This window comes from Poecilia mexicana, unplaced genomic scaffold, assembly GCF_051168715.1.
Source record: "Poecilia mexicana isolate PSO_F unplaced genomic scaffold, ASM5116871v1 scaffold_3, whole genome shotgun sequence".
Taxonomy (NCBI): Eukaryota; Metazoa; Chordata; class Actinopteri; order Cyprinodontiformes; family Poeciliidae; genus Poecilia; species Poecilia mexicana.
In genome coordinates, this window is record NW_028263372.1 from 11,678,813 (window position 1) to 11,696,384 (window position 17,572).

At 38.7% G+C, this 17,572-nt stretch overlaps 1 protein-coding gene across 1 annotated transcript; it reads right to left on the reverse strand.

The window, feature by feature from the left end:
• Nucleotides 1-1,999: 1,999 nt before the first annotated feature.
• Nucleotides 2,000-17,460, reverse strand: bbs4 (Bardet-Biedl syndrome 4). The gene is made up of 16 exons (XM_014999276.2): nt 16,924-17,460; nt 15,416-15,458; nt 11,638-11,717; nt 9,694-9,757; nt 9,351-9,462; nt 9,029-9,101; nt 7,905-7,958; nt 7,687-7,814; nt 5,914-5,968; nt 5,752-5,820; nt 5,385-5,537; nt 4,399-4,570; nt 4,106-4,175; nt 3,863-4,016; nt 3,569-3,773; nt 2,000-2,675 (listed from the first exon to the last, which is right to left on the reverse strand). Exons 1-16 carry the CDS (start codon nt 16,948-16,950, stop codon nt 2,521-2,523), a joined length of 1,614 nt encoding a protein of 537 aa, XP_014854762.1. The 5' UTR covers nt 16,951-17,460; the 3' UTR covers nt 2,000-2,520.
• Nucleotides 17,461-17,572: the final 112 nt, after the last annotated feature.

Sequence of the window (17,572 nt, forward strand, 5' to 3'; positions counted from 1 at the left end):
ACCAAAAGGGGGAAAAAGAGGAGTTTTATTTCTTTGCACATACTCCCCATCTATTCGAAGTTTTAACAAATACGTGAAAGACATGATTTTTCTAAAAGTGTTAAACTAAGTACTTTATAGAATAGGACAAAAAATAGTCTTAAAATGCAAATATTTTTTCCATAGTTTTTTTCTGTACTTATGCAGACCTTAAATATACTTGACACTTTTCCAGGTTGGGCAGAATTCCTGGTTATCTGCACTCAGAAACTAGGACAGAGGCTGTATGTAAAGCTATGCATTACTGAGAAGGAACTGAGAACAAGTAATTAGTAACTGAACTGAAAAACAAGTGAGGAGACTTATCAGTCACCGGGAACTGGATTGATACGAGCTAAGATTTACCCGGGGAAGCATTTAACTGAGCCAGACAGGGGGCATGGACTGCAGGAGAGGCTGCAAGCTGAATTATAATAGTTTTAGGTGTAGCTGGAGTTTAAGGCTGAAGTGATGGGGCTGCCTTGGGGGGAAACTGGGAGGAAGGTTAACAGCTTAGCCCTGATTTATACAGCCAGATTCAATAAATCTCAAACTACGGCACGCAGATAGATTCAAAATAGAAAATAGCCAAAGCAAATAAAACAGCCGTCCTCTTGCTCTTTGGTCAAATAAAGCTCAGTTATGTTCTTTGCTCCATCTAAATTTGGCTTATTCACACATTTGACATAAAATAGGAAGATACAGTTCTTCAATGAAATCCTTCCTATAGTAGTCTTACTTGACCTAATATTCCTTCCTTCCTGAATATATCAGATAAGACGGGTTAAAAATAAACTCTATAAAAGACAGGCTTGATGCATTAATTTTCCCGTCACTACTAACATCTGAAATATATTTTAAGGCATTAAAAGCCTCTATCTACAAATCAAGATTATTTACTCTGAAAACCAAACTTTTTTTATTAATTTAAATTTCTGAATGTCTACTCAAACTATTTTAACTAACTTCAGGGTTTTCTGAGTTTAGAAAACTCTGAAGTCTCATTGAGACCGATACCATCAGAAGGTCTCATTACATGTTCTAAATTTTACAAAGTCATAAAGCTTTAAAGGCTTAAAGCTTTGAGATTCAATAAATCTCAAACTACACACAGATACAAGTGTCATTAACCTCAACCAATGTGCACTGTCACAGCAAGAACTGTGCATTTATTTTAACAACAACCCAACAATGAAAAATAACACAACCGAGCTCTTTTCCCCGGAGCGAGAAAACTTTAGATGAAACTTCCACGAGGAGCAGCGTCTCTCCTGGAGGCTATTTGAATTGTAGGAAGATGAGAAATGGGAAAGCAATCTTCCACAGCTGTGCTGAAATATAACTGCAGCAGGAATAGTAACTTACAGGCCATCGGGCGGCTTGTAAAACGCAGGACCACAGGCGATTCAAGCGGGCGCGGCTTAACAAGCTCCTAATGAAAGAAACTACAGTCTCTGGGCTATAAGACACAGCAGAGCTCAGTGTTAGTGGAGGAGATGAAGCAAATGAGTGACTGCTGCTGTGTGCGTCTGCAGGGTCAAACGGTGCTGAAGCTGCCTCTTGGTTTTCAATCACGGGATGTCGCAGCGTCATTTGAGGCTTCGTTAAGGAAGGCAGGGGGGATGAAGTGGCTGTCACCACACACACACACACACACACACACACACACACACACACACACACACACACCTGCTCAGAGGAGAAGCTAAGTGGCAGATCCCTGGATCAGAAGGTTCAAATCGATAACGTAAACTTTAAAGCGACTAGATGTGTTTGCTTGGTAAATTGTTCCACTACAGAAATATAACTGTAAGAACGCCTCTCTGTCTCTTTGGTGTCCCATGAGGAGTAATTAAAGTTTGCACCAGGCACAAATAAAAGCAAACCCATTCATAAAAAATAATTTAGAAGAAAATCAAAAGAATGTTCATGATGAACAGCTTGAACCAGTTTTCCCAAGAAAACAAGAGTGTCTTTCAAGTATTTATCTAATGTTAAATACTTTATTCATTAGAAACATAACAGTTATCCACACATGAAAGCAAGTACAGCGGTTTGCAAGTCATATGATACAAATGTTCAAAAGCTTCGCTCTGTCTGCCCCATCTTGGCTCGAGCTCAGATTGTCACAGCGTTTCCTTCACCTGCAGTGGATTTTAAGCCAATACAAGGAAAATTGGTCCTTTCAGCTAATAGCGAATAAAACTGAAAGGATCAAATAAGCTAAATTGAAATATCTCGACACGGGCCACTTAACAAAGGCTCCTACTGTTTCTTGGCTGAATAGAAACATAGTTAAACTAAGAAATCTGCTGGACATTATTGCACCAATCGGTCTGATGAACTGTTCCAAATATGAAAAATGACCCAGTTTTTGTTTTTGTTTTTTTTTTTAGCTGTAAAGTAAGTAGTGGATTTCTGTGCCTAACACTTTAAATCTGACTACAGTAACATTAAAAACGTAAAATGAGACACGTGTAGTACCGCGGCCGCAATATGTCTTCATTCTTCCACCTTGGATCTCCTCTTAGAGGTTCTGGGTTTGGACCCGTCTGGATCTTCAGGTTCTGGGCAGCCTGGAGGGTCAGTCGGTGAGCTGGGGGCGTTCTCTGCATCAGGCTCTGGCTCGAGAGATGTGGAAGGGCCTTTGGAAACGCCTGAAAAATATCATGCAGAGTTGATTTTATTCCACCGAAACCTGCTCTGATTAATCTGAAGCATTTATTAAGGACGGTGAATCTGACTGACGCAGCCTGTCTACGTTTGCTTTCAATACAACACAATCAAATAGGCATAAATAGATCCAAGCATGTTAGCAGGAGCCACTTACTGACTAAAACTTCATACAACTAATGCCAGAAATGCTGCTAATTTGAATAGATACACTGCTAAACATGGAAAGAATGGGTTTAGAGTACCTTCTGCAGAAAATAGGAAAAAAAAAAAAAAAGAGTACACAATACAATTAATGGCATCTACTCTGTTACTGGGTTTGTCTTGTAAAGAGAATTAGTGAAGCAGAACAATTGGTCCAGGGTTACTTCATACATGCTGGTAGTGTCATAAGAAGCCTTGCAAATGCATCAACTTTAAAAAAACTCCCTAATCTTTTGTCACAACTTTTGGTACATTTAAAACTAATGTTCCACAAGAAATGTGATAGCTTTGAAAACTATAAGTTTCTTTCATGTGAAAGTAGGTGAACAGCAGCTAGCTACGTAACACCCGTAAAGCCCTACTACTGATGGTAGAGTGCATTGTTTTTCTTTCCCATCTGTTAGCCACTTATTCAAAAATGCACAACACAAAGGTCAAGTACGTGGTTTGGCTGCTGACTGAATGCATTAGCTGGTTTGCACAATTAACCTCAGAGCTAGGAATGTATGTAAACTGCCAGAAAGCAGCAGCAAAACCTATTTAAACTTTAAAAGCATATTAACTTTGTTTACTTAGTCTAACAAGTAACAACCACAGCTGAGACAAATACATTTGCAATGGGTTGGATGCAGGTTTTATCCAACCCTTCCCGGCCCACGGCGGGAACGCACACCTGTTGTTAGCTGGATGTTCTTGTTGTAGCTGGCAGCTGAAGACATGGCCTGACCCAGAGCTTGGTTGGTGCCGAGAGGAGCTCCCGGGGTTTTGGCTGCTGCTGCAGAGTGAGGCTTGGCTTTGGAGTCCTTGCCCGGTTTAGTCCAAACCAGAGTATCTGTTACCTGCAGCACAGCCCCCATCTTCTGAGCCATGTCCATCAGCTGGGAGTGAATAAAAGGAACAGGTTAACAAGTCGTGACATGTAACCACAGCTGGTTCCTGACATCAGCAGCAGAGAGCTACGGTGTACCTCCAGATCAAACTCAAAGTTGCTACTGCTATCCCGCAGTTGGTTGACTTTCCTTTCCATCTCCTGATATTGATCCAGAGCTCTCTTCTTGTCTCCATGATTATAGAGGAATATTGCAAAGTTCAGGTTGACCATGGGGTTGGGTCTGTGGGGGCTTGGTCACCAAGGAAGAGAAGAAAACTAATGATTTTTATAAAGTTTTACATTTTAAGTAACAATTACAGTGTGGAATCCAGGACTCACTCATCAAGATTTGCAGCTTGTTCATATGCTCTGGTGGCATTCTCTACGTCTTCCAAATTAGTCAAAGCGACTGTTAATTAAAGATATAAGAAAAGAGTTAGCAATAAACTAAATTCACTGGACATTGCTTTTTTTTTGGTAAATCTGTCCTGAAAAGCTTCATAGTGCGTCTATTTTGAATAAAAATGTTAAAACACTTTAAATGCCCACAAAGATTACAAAATGGCAAGACGGCTTGGTTTTAAAGGAATTAAATTATATCACGGATCACTTCTCCGTCTTTGACACGGTACCTGCCAGCAACATGTAGAGTTCCCCCATCCGTGGGTTCAGATTAATGGCTGCGCTGAGGAAATGGAAAGCTGAGGCGTACTGCTGCATGGTCAGGTGTACCAGCCCCAGGTTGTACAACACTTTCCAGTCAAAGGGAGACAAGTAGTGAGCACGCTTCAAGCAGCTAATGGCCTGTGGGAACAAGAGGGGGAGGAAGCATGGTAATTGTATCTGAGGCAGAACAATCTAGGAACAAGTGGATTTAAAATGCTTCAAGGACGTATGAGTCAGACTCAGTTGTGTTACGAGCCACTACTATATTACACATATGCTTTAATGATAAGCAGAAGAAAAGACATAGATACAGTTTAGTTCATATTCTGACCAGAGTACCTCCTCCACATGCTTCATTATCTCGGCCCCGTGTTTGAACGAAGTCAACAGGGTTCATAGATAGACAATAATTATTTAAATCAGGATAACAAAACAACAAAATAAGTGATAGAACAGAGTGGCTAAAAAAAGAAGGGAATGTGCTGCAATGGCTCAGTCAAAGTAAAAAACCTCAACTTCATTGAAATGCTGAGGTGGGATCTCAGAAACAAAAGTGTGCAAACTTTAATGAGCTGCTGAAACACTGAGGAAGAGTGGTTCAACATTTATCCATAAGGATGTGAAAAACAGATTAAAATCAAGCAGAAAACAACTTAGTCATCAGAACTGCTGATAATGTTTCTGCGGCTATTAAAATTATGGCTTTCCAATGCAGCGTCTGTATAATTTAGCTTCAGTTTTGTTCAATAAATGATAAGTTTAGAATCCGATGTGCTGTTTTGTACTCTGGAGGTAAAACATTAAAAGTTTCTCAGCCTATTTCCAGCTCATTTCAATGATGTGCTTATATATAAAACCTCTGGTGCACAAATCCCATTAAGCTGCTCTAACTGCTGTGCCACAGCACTTTCCTCCAAGCAAAACACACAAAAAAAACCCCAGCATCACTCACCGCCACGTACTTCTTCTTGCCAAAGAAGCACATGCCAATGTTGTTCCAGAGAGGGGGGCTCTCCGGCACGGCGCACGCTGCCACTCTGTACTTGTTCATGGCCACATCAAAGTCACCGTGCGTTTGCATCATGCTGCCCGCGGCCAGGATGGCCTGGGAAGAAGAAGAAAAAAAAATCTGTGATTAGAGACATATTAGAGGAAGATGTACGCTTTGAAACAGAACATGATGACTGGAACATGTCTGACTGCGATTGACCGTCTGCTTCGAGTGAACCGCTGTGAAAGGAAAACCTCAGCGCTGCCTTCAGGTGTTCAGCAGGAAGGTTTGAACTTGAACAGTGATGTTGCGCCAACAGCCAGCATACCTTATAATTGTTGGGGTCAAAAGTGAGGGCATTCCCGAGATGCTCGAAGGCTTTCTGGTACTTCCCGAGCTAGACAGGGAGAACAGAATATTATTATTAGTACTTTTTGTTTTAAAAGTACAAATTAAAATCACAGAAGAGGCTGCAACCAACTTCACCCACCTGCAAAAAAAGGAGGCCGAGAGTGGTCAGGAGTTCAGTGTTCTCTGGAGAGAATCTGAATGGAGCACGGAGCACGTTAAATGACAAATGTCACCTCGTCCACATCATGCTTGTAATTACACTTAATGCCTGCACTTCTTTGAGCAGAGAAGCTGCTGATTATGCCATCAGGCTTTACTTCAGCTTAATTGTAGCGTATTAATTATGACCTGTGTGGCCCAAAGAGAAATGTAGAGCGGAGGCACATCGACTCCAAAATAAGACTCACAGTGGTGCGTCTCATTAAAGGCAGCACAAGTATTAGGGCATTTGATTAATTCATTTGGCCTCAACAGGAGGTAGCCATAATGAGCGCTGTTACAGACACTGATGTCATTTTCCTTATTTACACCATAGCCTCGTTTAAAAATTCAGCAAACTGGAAGTGGGGCGAATTTATAAGGAAGCTGGAAAGGACCTGGGGTAAGAAATATGGTGAAGATGAAGCTTTTGGATGGAATAAATGACAAACACTTCCTGCAGGGAGCTCTAAAGGCTGGGAATCGTTGGATAAACAAAGGAGGAACAAGTTGAAAGCAACCCCAGAAAGAGTTTTAGAAACTTCAACTTGAAATAAGGGATGAAATTCCCATTACACAGCCTTGCAAGTGCATTTAAATCATCGGACTATAGTAATTATATGTGACAACACGAAGCAATGCATAACTCAGAAGTGGAAGAAAGGAGGTAAATAGTTCTCCAAACTTTAGACATAAAGATATAATACAGTAAGCAATTATGAAACAAGCCGTAAACATTACATTTTAGGGACTTTTCCACCTGCTTCCCCCATCTAGAGGTTTTTTGCTTTTGCTCATATTTTGTTTATAAAAATTGCTGACTCAGTGAAATTGGATTGATTGGGGATTTTCATGTCTTCTCACAAATTTATTTAATTGGATTTAGGTTTGAACTTTGACTGGGACTTTAGTGACAAACGGTTATAGTCAAGGTGCATAAAGGAATGTTATCACAGATCCTTCCTCCCTGCAGTTATCAGACTCAATAATCATCACTACTCCAAAGAAACTCAATAAGTACTCACATGCATACTGACATCTGCACATCTCTGTTGTACAGTCTGTTTTTATTTTCAAATCCACATGGACGGTTTGTGCTTTAAACAATAATAAATGCACAGTGTTTATGTTGCCTGTACTACACAGTATGTTGTTCTTTATTCTGGTTTTATACATTTCAGATTCTTATATTTGAGTGGGTTAATAAAAGATTCTTCTTTTCTATTCCAACAAGATTATGTTTTTGAGATAAAAACCATTACTTTGTAGCTTTAGCTCTAATTTTAGTGTTGCTATTAACTTATTTTTTTCCAATAAAACCATGTTGTTGAAATAAATAGAATACTTTTTGTTCCCCAAGAGCTGGATAGACACTAATAATCACTAACAAACCTCTCAGCCCTTCACAGAGCAGCTTTTTTATACTGAGTTTAAATGACAACAAACGGACTAATTAGTTGGTGTCTAACTTAACACACTGGATTTTCGGGGTACCAGAAGAAGGGAGACTGAATGCACGTCAACGTCATAGTTTTTTTTTTTTTTTTTTTGTATTTTATTTTAGTTGTTTAAAAAATAACTTTGAAAACCAAATATTGTTACCCTTCAGTGGAGGAGAAATGTTTTGTGCTATTTTGGGTTGGTGTTTGACTTAAAAACAACCGCTTGTCTGCTCAGTGGTTGCTAACAGTGTGAATGTTTAGACCTCACTTACTCCACTGCTCTCTTGTACACTTCGATGGCCTTGTCAGCGTCTCCAGCCAGCAGATGAACTTTCCCAAGCATCACAAAGGTCTTGTCATGTTTATTTGTCTGCAGAGCGGCGTTTAGATGTTCCTCAGCCTGACGGGAACAGAGCATCAAAAATAAACAAACTTCCCTCTGGAGGCAACAACTATATTTTTTTTACTGAGTAATGTTGGGAGTACTCACTTTTTTGAAATCTTTGATGAAGTAATAACATACGCCCAGGTTATGACTGATCTCCTATGGTGAGAGAATGTCAGATGTGTTGCTCTTAGTTTAATTTGTTAATAAAAATAGCATTCGAGAAAGTTTAGTGGAAACTGGGTGCTGAAGTGAAAGAGAGGATCTGAAATATTTGGACTGGTTTGTCTCAGCCTTCCAACAAAGTTGTTGTTTAACAAAGTATTGTTGAGAAAAAGGAAAGTTCACTGAGAGTACTTTCCGTTCAAGATGTGAGGAGAACTTCACGCTGCGTTTTCTGAGTCAAAGATGCCAGGAAGCACAAGTTAACACTTTTCTTTCAGACTTCAAAGGAAAGCAGAAACTCCACACTGAAATGTGTGTGTGCGCGTGGGTGTGTGTGTGCATGTGTGTGTGTGTGTGTGTGTGTGTGTGTGTGTGTGTGTGTGTGTGTGTGTACTGTTTAGCTATTCTATTTAGGACCTTCTTTGTCATCTTCACTAACCTTCTGAAGAGTGATGGGACCTTACACGGGCCTGTTCCTAATGCAGCTTTTTTAAGAGTCGGGGGCAAATTAATTGATTATTGAAATAATTGTCTTCTAATTTAGTAAACAATTAATTGCTAAATTGTGTATACAGACTCAAAAAAGGGTCCTGTGTTTAAGAAAACCCTAGACTTTAAGGGAAATAATTAAGCCAATGCTGTACTAAAATATATACATTTAGCTAAAAACATATAATTTTTAAGATAAAAAAAACTGTCTATAAATATGTTCTACCCAGAACTCTCCAAGTGGCATAGTAACTTCACCTGGTTTAAATGCTGTAAAAATATTCCTATTAAGCAAATTTAATGATTAATCTGCTAATAAAAAAATAATGAACAGATTAGCCCTGCACTGTATTGATGTTAAGTCAAGCAGAAACGACTGAGCTTTTCACTATCGATTACTAAAATAATTGTTAGTTGCAGCCCTAGTATAGTGTTAATATTGTTAGGGTTAGTGTAAAACAGTATGTGTGTGGATTAGACACAAATGCAGTTACTAAAGTGAATGGAAGCCAAAACAAAGACTTTTACAGCTAGAAATATGAACCTGTGTGTGTGTGTGTGTGTGTGCTATTTACCCAGTCTTTCTCATTAAGTTTTGCTGCTTCATGATAGAACTCAATAGCTGCTTTGTGCTTTCCAAGAAGAAATCTAGGAAAATAATACAAAAAGAGTCAATATGAGAAATTAACCCGAGATATAATTTTGTACTGAGCCATTTCTGTGAAACAGAGAAAAGCCTCCACAGGTAGGTGAATTTAGTGAGATAATATCTGTAAAATTACTGTTCCTCACCTCCTAGCACTTTTACAATAATTATTAGGAAGTGTCCTCCTATGCTGATCTTGTTAGTGAGGGGGGCTTGATGCACTCATGCAGAATTCAGTGCAGCAGACTTACAGTGATCGGGCCACTTGCTTGAGGTTGTCTGAGCTGCTGGGATTAAGGATGGCGCAGCTCTGAAACAGCTCCAGGGACTCCTGGATCTTCCCCTCAAGACGTAAGATTAACGCTGGATAACAACAAAGACATGGCATAAAAAAGAGGATCTTCATCTATGTGAAGAAAAAGGACAAAAAAAAAAAAAAATCAAAGGCTCTGCACGCCATCCAAAGAGAGGATTTGGGGAAATAGACCACATACCGTGGAGCTTGGTAGAGCTTTTTTTTAATTCACTGCACCTTTTAATTAACATCACATATACGGTGAAAGTGAGAAGGGAAAGACGGCAGCGGAGGCTCACCTTGAACATATATGGCATATTCACACATTCCATTGGTGTCCTGGAGTTGTTCTTTAATGATCACCTACAGAAACAGAGGCAGGTGGATGTTAATTTAATGAAGTGGATGAAATACTGAACAGGCATTTTGCTTAAGAGAATTTAATATAACTAACTTCAATAAGTTAAAGTCATTTTAAAATACATTAAAAGAAGAATTCCAACTGGCATAATGGGTTTGAAGCCTCTCGCTAGTACTTGGAAAAATAAAATAGATGAAAAATCACTAGCATCTTCCAATAAGGAAGGATAACTATTTAGTGGAGAAATCATCAATTAAAGTCCAAATTAGCATCTTTGGCTTATCTAAGTCCTTGAGTTGAGCAAAACCATTCTAAACCATTTATAATAGACTAAATATATTTTCTCCTAATATCTGCAGTTAGCATTTAGATTAAACTTTAATTATTTTTTAAAGTTCCTCAATATATTTTTTAGTCTTCTGTTAATAAAACATGCATTACTTTATGTCAATCTGTGTGTGGCGAACTCAAACAGGCAACCCTGGCGCTGCATCATCGTTCCTAAAGGACTTTACCAGCCACTTAAAAGATGCATCAAACTTAACATTAAAAGCAATATTATTGAAAAATATTGTGATACAGAAATCAGTTGCAATAAATTTGTATTTTTATTACTTAAGTGTTTCTGATTGGTTTCTTTAATGTTTCTAACATTATGATCTGAGTAAGTTGTGTCAACATATTTGACTGGTGGATTTTGATGATGGAGTGTAATGTTTAATGCTTGTTCCATAATTAGTGCCTGTATTATGTTTTTATGATTTCTTATTTTAAATAGGGATTAAAGCTAGGCCAGGTTTAAAGTTGATGCTGTGAACCGGGTGCGAGCCAAATGCGCTGGCCTCACGCACCTTTACACCACCTGGTCTTTCACCTCTGAATTTTTTAACTCGGTGAGGATCACAGGCGCCACCATTCATGCAAACATGAATGATTGGAAAGATGCTCTTGCAGACCATTTGTAGAACCTCTACGAAAGCTCATTTTATGAAAATATGGCTGCACTGTCAGCCATACCGCTGTCTTGCTCACGCTCAGTCAACGTGAACTTTCAAAAGCGCGACTATAACTCAGCTTTAAGCCGTCCTAAATAAAAAGGTGCTGGGTTTCTATCCTGGCTTTCTAGGTACATATTCTCCTTGAGCAAGCTTGAACTCTCTCCAGGTACTCCGACTGCCTCCCACAGAACAAAAACATCATGTTAGCTTAACTGGCCCTGATTCTGGTTTCAACTGTCTGAATCTGACTGTACTGAATGATTTGGTTTGGACTAAATGAATCGAATTGAATGAACTAAAGAGTAAATTGTAATACACAAAAATTGGACCAAATAGTTTTGAAAGTGCCTTATTATTTTGTTGTGAAATAAAACTGAAGAGACTTCTTTTCCAAAGACAGTATGTGTTTTTAGAGTATATATATAGAGAGAGAGTTTTGTGGCTGACTTGTCAATGCTCTGTTTTAAGTATTACCCTCCTCAGAAGGTATTTATAGACTTCAAACAACCTCAAATATTATAACCGACCGAGTTTACATTTCAAGTCATTTTCACAGTCGGATTAATGAAACTTCACAGCAGGAAATCAGATTAAAAGTCTAGGTTGGAGTTTCTGCAGATTAAAAGAATGTGCCGCGTTATCGCCTAGCACGAGGCTGATCTTCACAGTGAGAGCAAGAAGGCGTTATTCCAGGAACAAGACTTATGGTTGCAAGCATCCATTCACAGAATGCTTACCACATTCATGTAGGAATACAGCAATTACTGCAGAGAACAAGCAGAGTGGCAAACTGACGTTCCCTTCGTGTGTTCGGACGGGATCTGACGGTGAACACACGTTGGTCAATGACAGAATGAGCCGCGGGGAGAATTTAAATCATTTACCTTACAGGTCTCATAGTCTTTGCGCAGATAATGCTGGTGGATCAGCCAGTTTCTTCTCTCCACAATAGGAAGCTCTGGAGCTGGATGACATGACAGAAAGAGAGAGAGAGAAAGATAAAAAAAAACCTGTAATTGAAAAGAAACTGGGGGATATTTTAGTCACGCTACATTCTTCAGCTCTGGTGATGTCTCGTTTTGTCGAGAGATGAAAGATTAATTTTGCATGCGCCCTCCTTTTGCAGTCATTAAAAGGTGTCTGATCTGACAGTAAGCCCAGATGTTCCCCTGCAACCTCAATCCACTAGCTGGATTTAAGTCAATTCACCTGACACACTGGAGATATTTGCTTGTTAGCTAGCTTTCACTTAAGAACAGATGGCTCAGGCTGGAAGCGGTTACGTCTGTGTATGAATGCTGTTTTTTTTTTCTCTCTCATATTTCGAAAAGCAAATAAATAATCTGGAAAGAGCCCCTACCTCTGCAGTCTCGCGCACGTCTTTGATGCAACAGTTACCATATAGCTGTTAAGGCTTCAACCAACCCCAGGCTAAACTTTAATCAACTCATCAGTCAGGCTGTAAATGTCACCTTGTACGCAAGTTTTGCCTAACAAACACTTGCTTTTTCCCCTCCTCCTCCTCCACCACTATCTTTCTTCTTTAACATCTTGGTAGGTTGAGATATTCTTCTTGTTGCCAGGGCAACGCTGTCTCTCGGAAGCCAGGTGCTTGTGACAGAGAGCGTGCGGAGATTGAATGAAAGTGGGAGGCTGAGGGAATGAGCAGCACAATGTAGGGCTTTAGAAAAGGGTTAGGTAACCTCAAGAACTAAAGCACAATGCTCCAAGTTCTCTTCCCAGCAGAGAGCAACATTTCATTTCACAAGGAAGGAAAATGTAATTCCAGCAGAAGCAAGTTTGATTCCAGTAATCCCGTTATCTTGCACCTACTACCTTTCCCTCCGGGCTAAAAATAGGATTCGATACATTGTAAAATAAAGTGCTGCAGCTTTGAGGCTGTCAGCGACATTGTAGAGAGAGGGAGGGGTGTTATTAAAGAACAGAGTGTAACAATACAGTGTGAACACCCCCCTACCCATCCAGCTGTTTTTTATCTGCCAGGACTTGAAGCAGAACTCTGATCATAATTTGCAGGAAGAACCGGAACCAATTCTAAATGCTTCACGGAAATCCACGCAAAAACTGGACGGGTTCACTTCAAAACGGTCCCATTTGTGGAGACCCAATCGGATTTGTTTGTTCTGAGAGAGCGACGGTGTGCGTGTCTGTGGGATTCCTGGATCTGAATTCAAAAACAACAACAAGGCAGATTTGGAGAAGAGAGAGCAAAAATATCTGTGACACGCAACTACAGGGGGAAGCAAGAAAGGCCCAGCATGTGGTGTCCCATATATAGCTGTGTAGGGGAGGGAGGCAGAAAAAAAAACAAAAAAACTTTATCCCAAACATAAAGGAATTATGGCATTGTTGTATTGGATCTGGCTAATGCTAAGCTTAGACTAGCTTGTGTTTCAGCCACATGTTAAAGGAGGATAAGAGCAGAGAAGAGGCGTGCTGAGATCAAAGGACACATGGGGAGATTATAATAAAAAAAGAAAAAAACAGATGATAATTTTTTGGGAAGTTTTCCCCTCAGAAAACTTCAGAAAGCCCCTCATCTCGTTGGGTCGTTTAATCTAATCTTACGTTGCTGAAACATGTTGCAAAGCAAACAGTCATGTTTGCACCTTCTGGGCTTTTTATCCAGGAAAAGATGCTGGGCTGCACTGCAGATAACCTAATAATAGACCATAATACTCTTGTTGTGCACAGCATAATTAACTTTGAGCCTGCATTAAATTATTCTAATTGCATTTCGTGATAGTAATTATAGAATATATAAACCTTCAGTATCCATGGACACAATTAATATCGGCTTTGTTGCTTTTTATCTTATTACTTTTAGGATTTAGACTTTTGACAAACAATTGAAGGTATCAGTTATCAAAAAACAATAAGATCTATGTAATTATATGTACATATTAAGTATTAAGAGGGTCTGTCATATTTCTACTGTTTAGGTCATAGCAGCATATTATAAAGCTTTCCATATTTAAAGTTGTTTTATTGCTTCCTAGAATTATTGCTGTTTCACTTAAAATGATGAAACAGCTCTTCATAAATACACATCTATGGTTGCTCCATATTTACTCAGATCAACTGGACAAACTACACGATCTTCTGATCTGAAGACTTGACTGTATCAAATGTGTTGTGGCTCCATGAATTTACTGAGTGTGGTTTGATTTTGTAATTTGCACTTTTGATAATATTATGTCCCAAATCATTACATATGGAGCCCCTCGTCACTTAAATAGGTCCTACTTACTTAAATTTTAGTTTAAAAGTATATTTTAGGATTCATTTTAAAATTCTTATGTTTGTTTTTAAATCATTGCATAATCTTGCCCCGGCTTACCTCTCTGAGCTTCTTCATCCCTACGTACCCCATCGGTCTCTCAGGTCAGCAAATCAGCTGCTCTTGGAGGTACCGAGAACAAAAAGGAAGCTCAGAGGGGACAGGGCTTTCTCTGTCATGGGCCCCAAATTATGGAATGACTTACCTTTGCAGGTCAGAGAGGCCCCTTCTCTGTCCACTTTTAAAGCCCGTCTTAAAACCCATTTATTTTACTTGGCTTTTAGCACCAGTGGGATCTAGTTTTAATTTGTATGTTTTTTGTTTTTAAACTGTTTTAATTACTTTTTTATTATGTTGTGTTTTTCAATTGTACAGCACTTTGTATCAACTGTGGTTGTTTTAAAGTGCTTTATAAATAAAGTTGGTATTGGTATTGGTATTGGTAAATTGCGGATTGGACCCAATGTAACTTTCAGGTCTGGTGAATGTTATCTGCATCACTAGATGAAACACATGAATAATGTTCATTTATGATTAACATCAACTGTACACAACAAATCAATTTCTTTACCACTTTACTTTTGGGAAAAAAAGGGGGAACAATCTATAGAGTCAGTTTTATAATAAGCTTCAGTTATTATAGAAACATAGCAGGCAGCCTCAAAATCTGGGTGTAGTGATGGACTCAGATCTAACCTCTATTCTGGAACAAATTTCCAAAAACTGCAAAACTGCTGTGTTGCTCTAAATCAAAGCTAAAACCTCATTTGTTTAGAGTTGTCTTTCATTAATGACTGGAACATCCCTAGTTTTAGTCTGAATGGCAACTTTTCAATACTTCTCTTTATTTTTTCATGTCAGTGTATTTTTTTTTGCCTGTTTATTGCGTCATGTTTTTATCACGTAAAGCACTTTGAATTGCCTTGTTGCTGAAATGTGCAATACAAATGAACTTGATGATGATGATAACTCATTCTCTTTTGTTTCCTCAAAATATATCAAGTTCACCCCAGGACTGTTCTCCATACAGAAGGTCACGGCAGAGGAAAGACAACCCCGACTTGTAGTGAGCAATAAACAGCCTTCTAGAGTACTTGGTGATTATAAAGACAGATTCGATGAAAAGAACACAAGAGGACACGATTAATCGTATGACAACAAAAAGATAATATAGAAAATTAAGATGACAAAAAACACCCTTAATTTATTATAAATATTCCTCTCAACATGATGGCTCAGCAGCTCAGTATGTCAAACCGAAGAGTGAGGGTGACCTCTGCAGGCAGATCATGACTTGGCAGTTTTAAACAGAAAGAACGTTAATGGCAAACCGAGTGGAAACAAATCAAGTTGGGTTGTACCTTTAGGTGCACGGCGCTTCTTAGCTTCAGTAGGAACTGGCAGCTGTAATAAAAGAAAGAAAAACAGGTGAAACATGTGAATAAAAACCGGGACAGAACCAATCGAACACATATTCAGTGTTTCAGTATACAATTTCTTCAGCAGGTACTGCTAAAGACATGTGTCGGACACCATGAGAATAAGAAATCTTGTTTGGAAACCCCATTCTAATCACTTGTGGAGCTCTGAAAGCTCATGATAACGTGCATAACATGAGAAGCAGCATCTTCACAGTCGGATTTTAATTATATTTATTTTCTGAGATAATGTCTTGAATAATGAAAGATTTATCTTGACCTGAGGGTCAAAATTGACTGTTAGTTTCTTTCTTAAGTATTAGGAAATACAAACACTGACAACTAAAGGTATTTGTTTTAGGGTCATATTGCATTTTAATGTTTTTTATAACTTCCTATGCATAATAATGTGTTATCAGCTGTTTTATAGGTCCAGACTGAGAAGAGGTGTTCTCCCAAACAAAAGGGCCAGATGCTAAAACTGTGAGGATTGCTTGAATGTGAAACATTTGATCAATAACTACCAACATGTTGGTTTGGCACACCCAAAAACAATAGACATAGAACTTACAACATTCAATTTTAGACAAATTCACTGAGTTATAAGGAGATGAGGAGTATTGTAGTTGGATCACACAAGTTAAGTGTGTTTTTAAAATTATTGCAAGAGTCTGGAGAACAAAATAAAAAAACAGATAAATCTTCTACTACTGGGGTTGTTTAACTGATAAGAAAAAATTAGAAATATAATTTATATTAATAAACTGACGTATCATACTGTATGAGTAGGTTTACATGGTTACGGCTAAAGTTACCTTTACGTGTCGGTGTTGACACTGTAGTGAATACAACCGGACAGTATGATAGCCTCTGATTTAGTCATTGAGATATAATCATTATTAGAATACAACTCGTTAAGGAGAGCCGCCGTAGAAAACTGCCAAGGACAATTTACAGCAGCTGAGTATAAATTTAACACACGCATGCGCAATCCAACTGCCTTAAACCACTTATATACATTTTAATGCTTGCGAAATGTTCTGAATGCAATGGTGGGTTTAATAAAGCAGGTCTTAATGGCATATATTTCAAAACCTCATAACTATTACATAAGTTAATTGTAGTTTGCAGCACAGGATGTAGTGGGCTAAAATAGCAAACAACGCATATCCCCCAGGACATTTGTTTCGTCTGCTTTTAGCTACAGCTGTAGGCACTCCGGTTTGAGTTTTGCAATGAGATAAAAGGGATTAAATTTGAAAGTTCTTGCTAGCGGTCTTCATAAGCTCCGACTTAGCGGTCGCTACCAGGCGTTTAAAATAAGCGCAGTTACAGACCGTGCTTTTGGTAAAGGTGCTGGGTTATCCCACCGAGTGTCACGCTATCAAACGGTTCAGTGACATTAATGTTTACCCTGCAAAGTCAAGACTGAATTCATGATATACACTCACCACAGTAGAATTCTCAGCGTCCGCCATCTTGAGAAGATCATCAGCAAAAGCCGTTGCTATAGTTACGAATGGACGTGTACGGAATGACGTCTATGAATGTTAATGAGTACAATGAGGGACCCTACAACTGGAGAGAAAAAAGAAAGAAATCACACTTCCGAGGTCAAAACCTGCAGAAGGCTCGACTGCTTTAAATAAATCTTCAGCCTAGGAACTAGCAATACAGTTTCTTTATTGCCTTAGAGATGGTGCTCTCAATATTTTATTTTTAGCTGGAGTAAGTGTAGTTTTTAGAATATTTGTAGTGGTAAAAAAAAAAAAAAAAAAAAAAAAAGCAAAATTTATTATGTTAAAATCATACAAGTTTATAGTAACTGTTTCAAATGTCCTACATCCTTGACAATATAGTTTATGACTCAAATAAACCATAACCATGGACTGTTTGCTGTTGCCATCACCCTTGTTACATAATAAGAGCCCCGATATATGCTTACATTTAGAGGTTGGTATAAATTTATAAGCATCATATAAACATGTCAGTGCATATTTGTAGGAACATTAAGAGACGTGAACTTCTTTAACCAGTCATGCTACAAGGAGATAGAGAAAAGAAAAAAGCAAACCAGGATAACTGACTCAACCTTTTCAC

Coding starts and splice junctions, on each gene's coding strand:
- bbs4 (XM_014999276.2), bottom strand. CDS start 16,950: ATGGCGGACGCTGAGAATTCTACTGTG. Junction 5,538..5,751: donor TTGACCCCAACAATTATAAG/GTATGCTGGCTG, acceptor TCTTCTTCCCAG/GCCATCCTGGCCGCGGGCAG. Junction 4,571..5,384: donor GCAAGAAGAAGTACGTGGCG/GTGAGTGATGCT, acceptor TTGTTCCCACAG/GCCATTAGCTGCTTGAAGCG.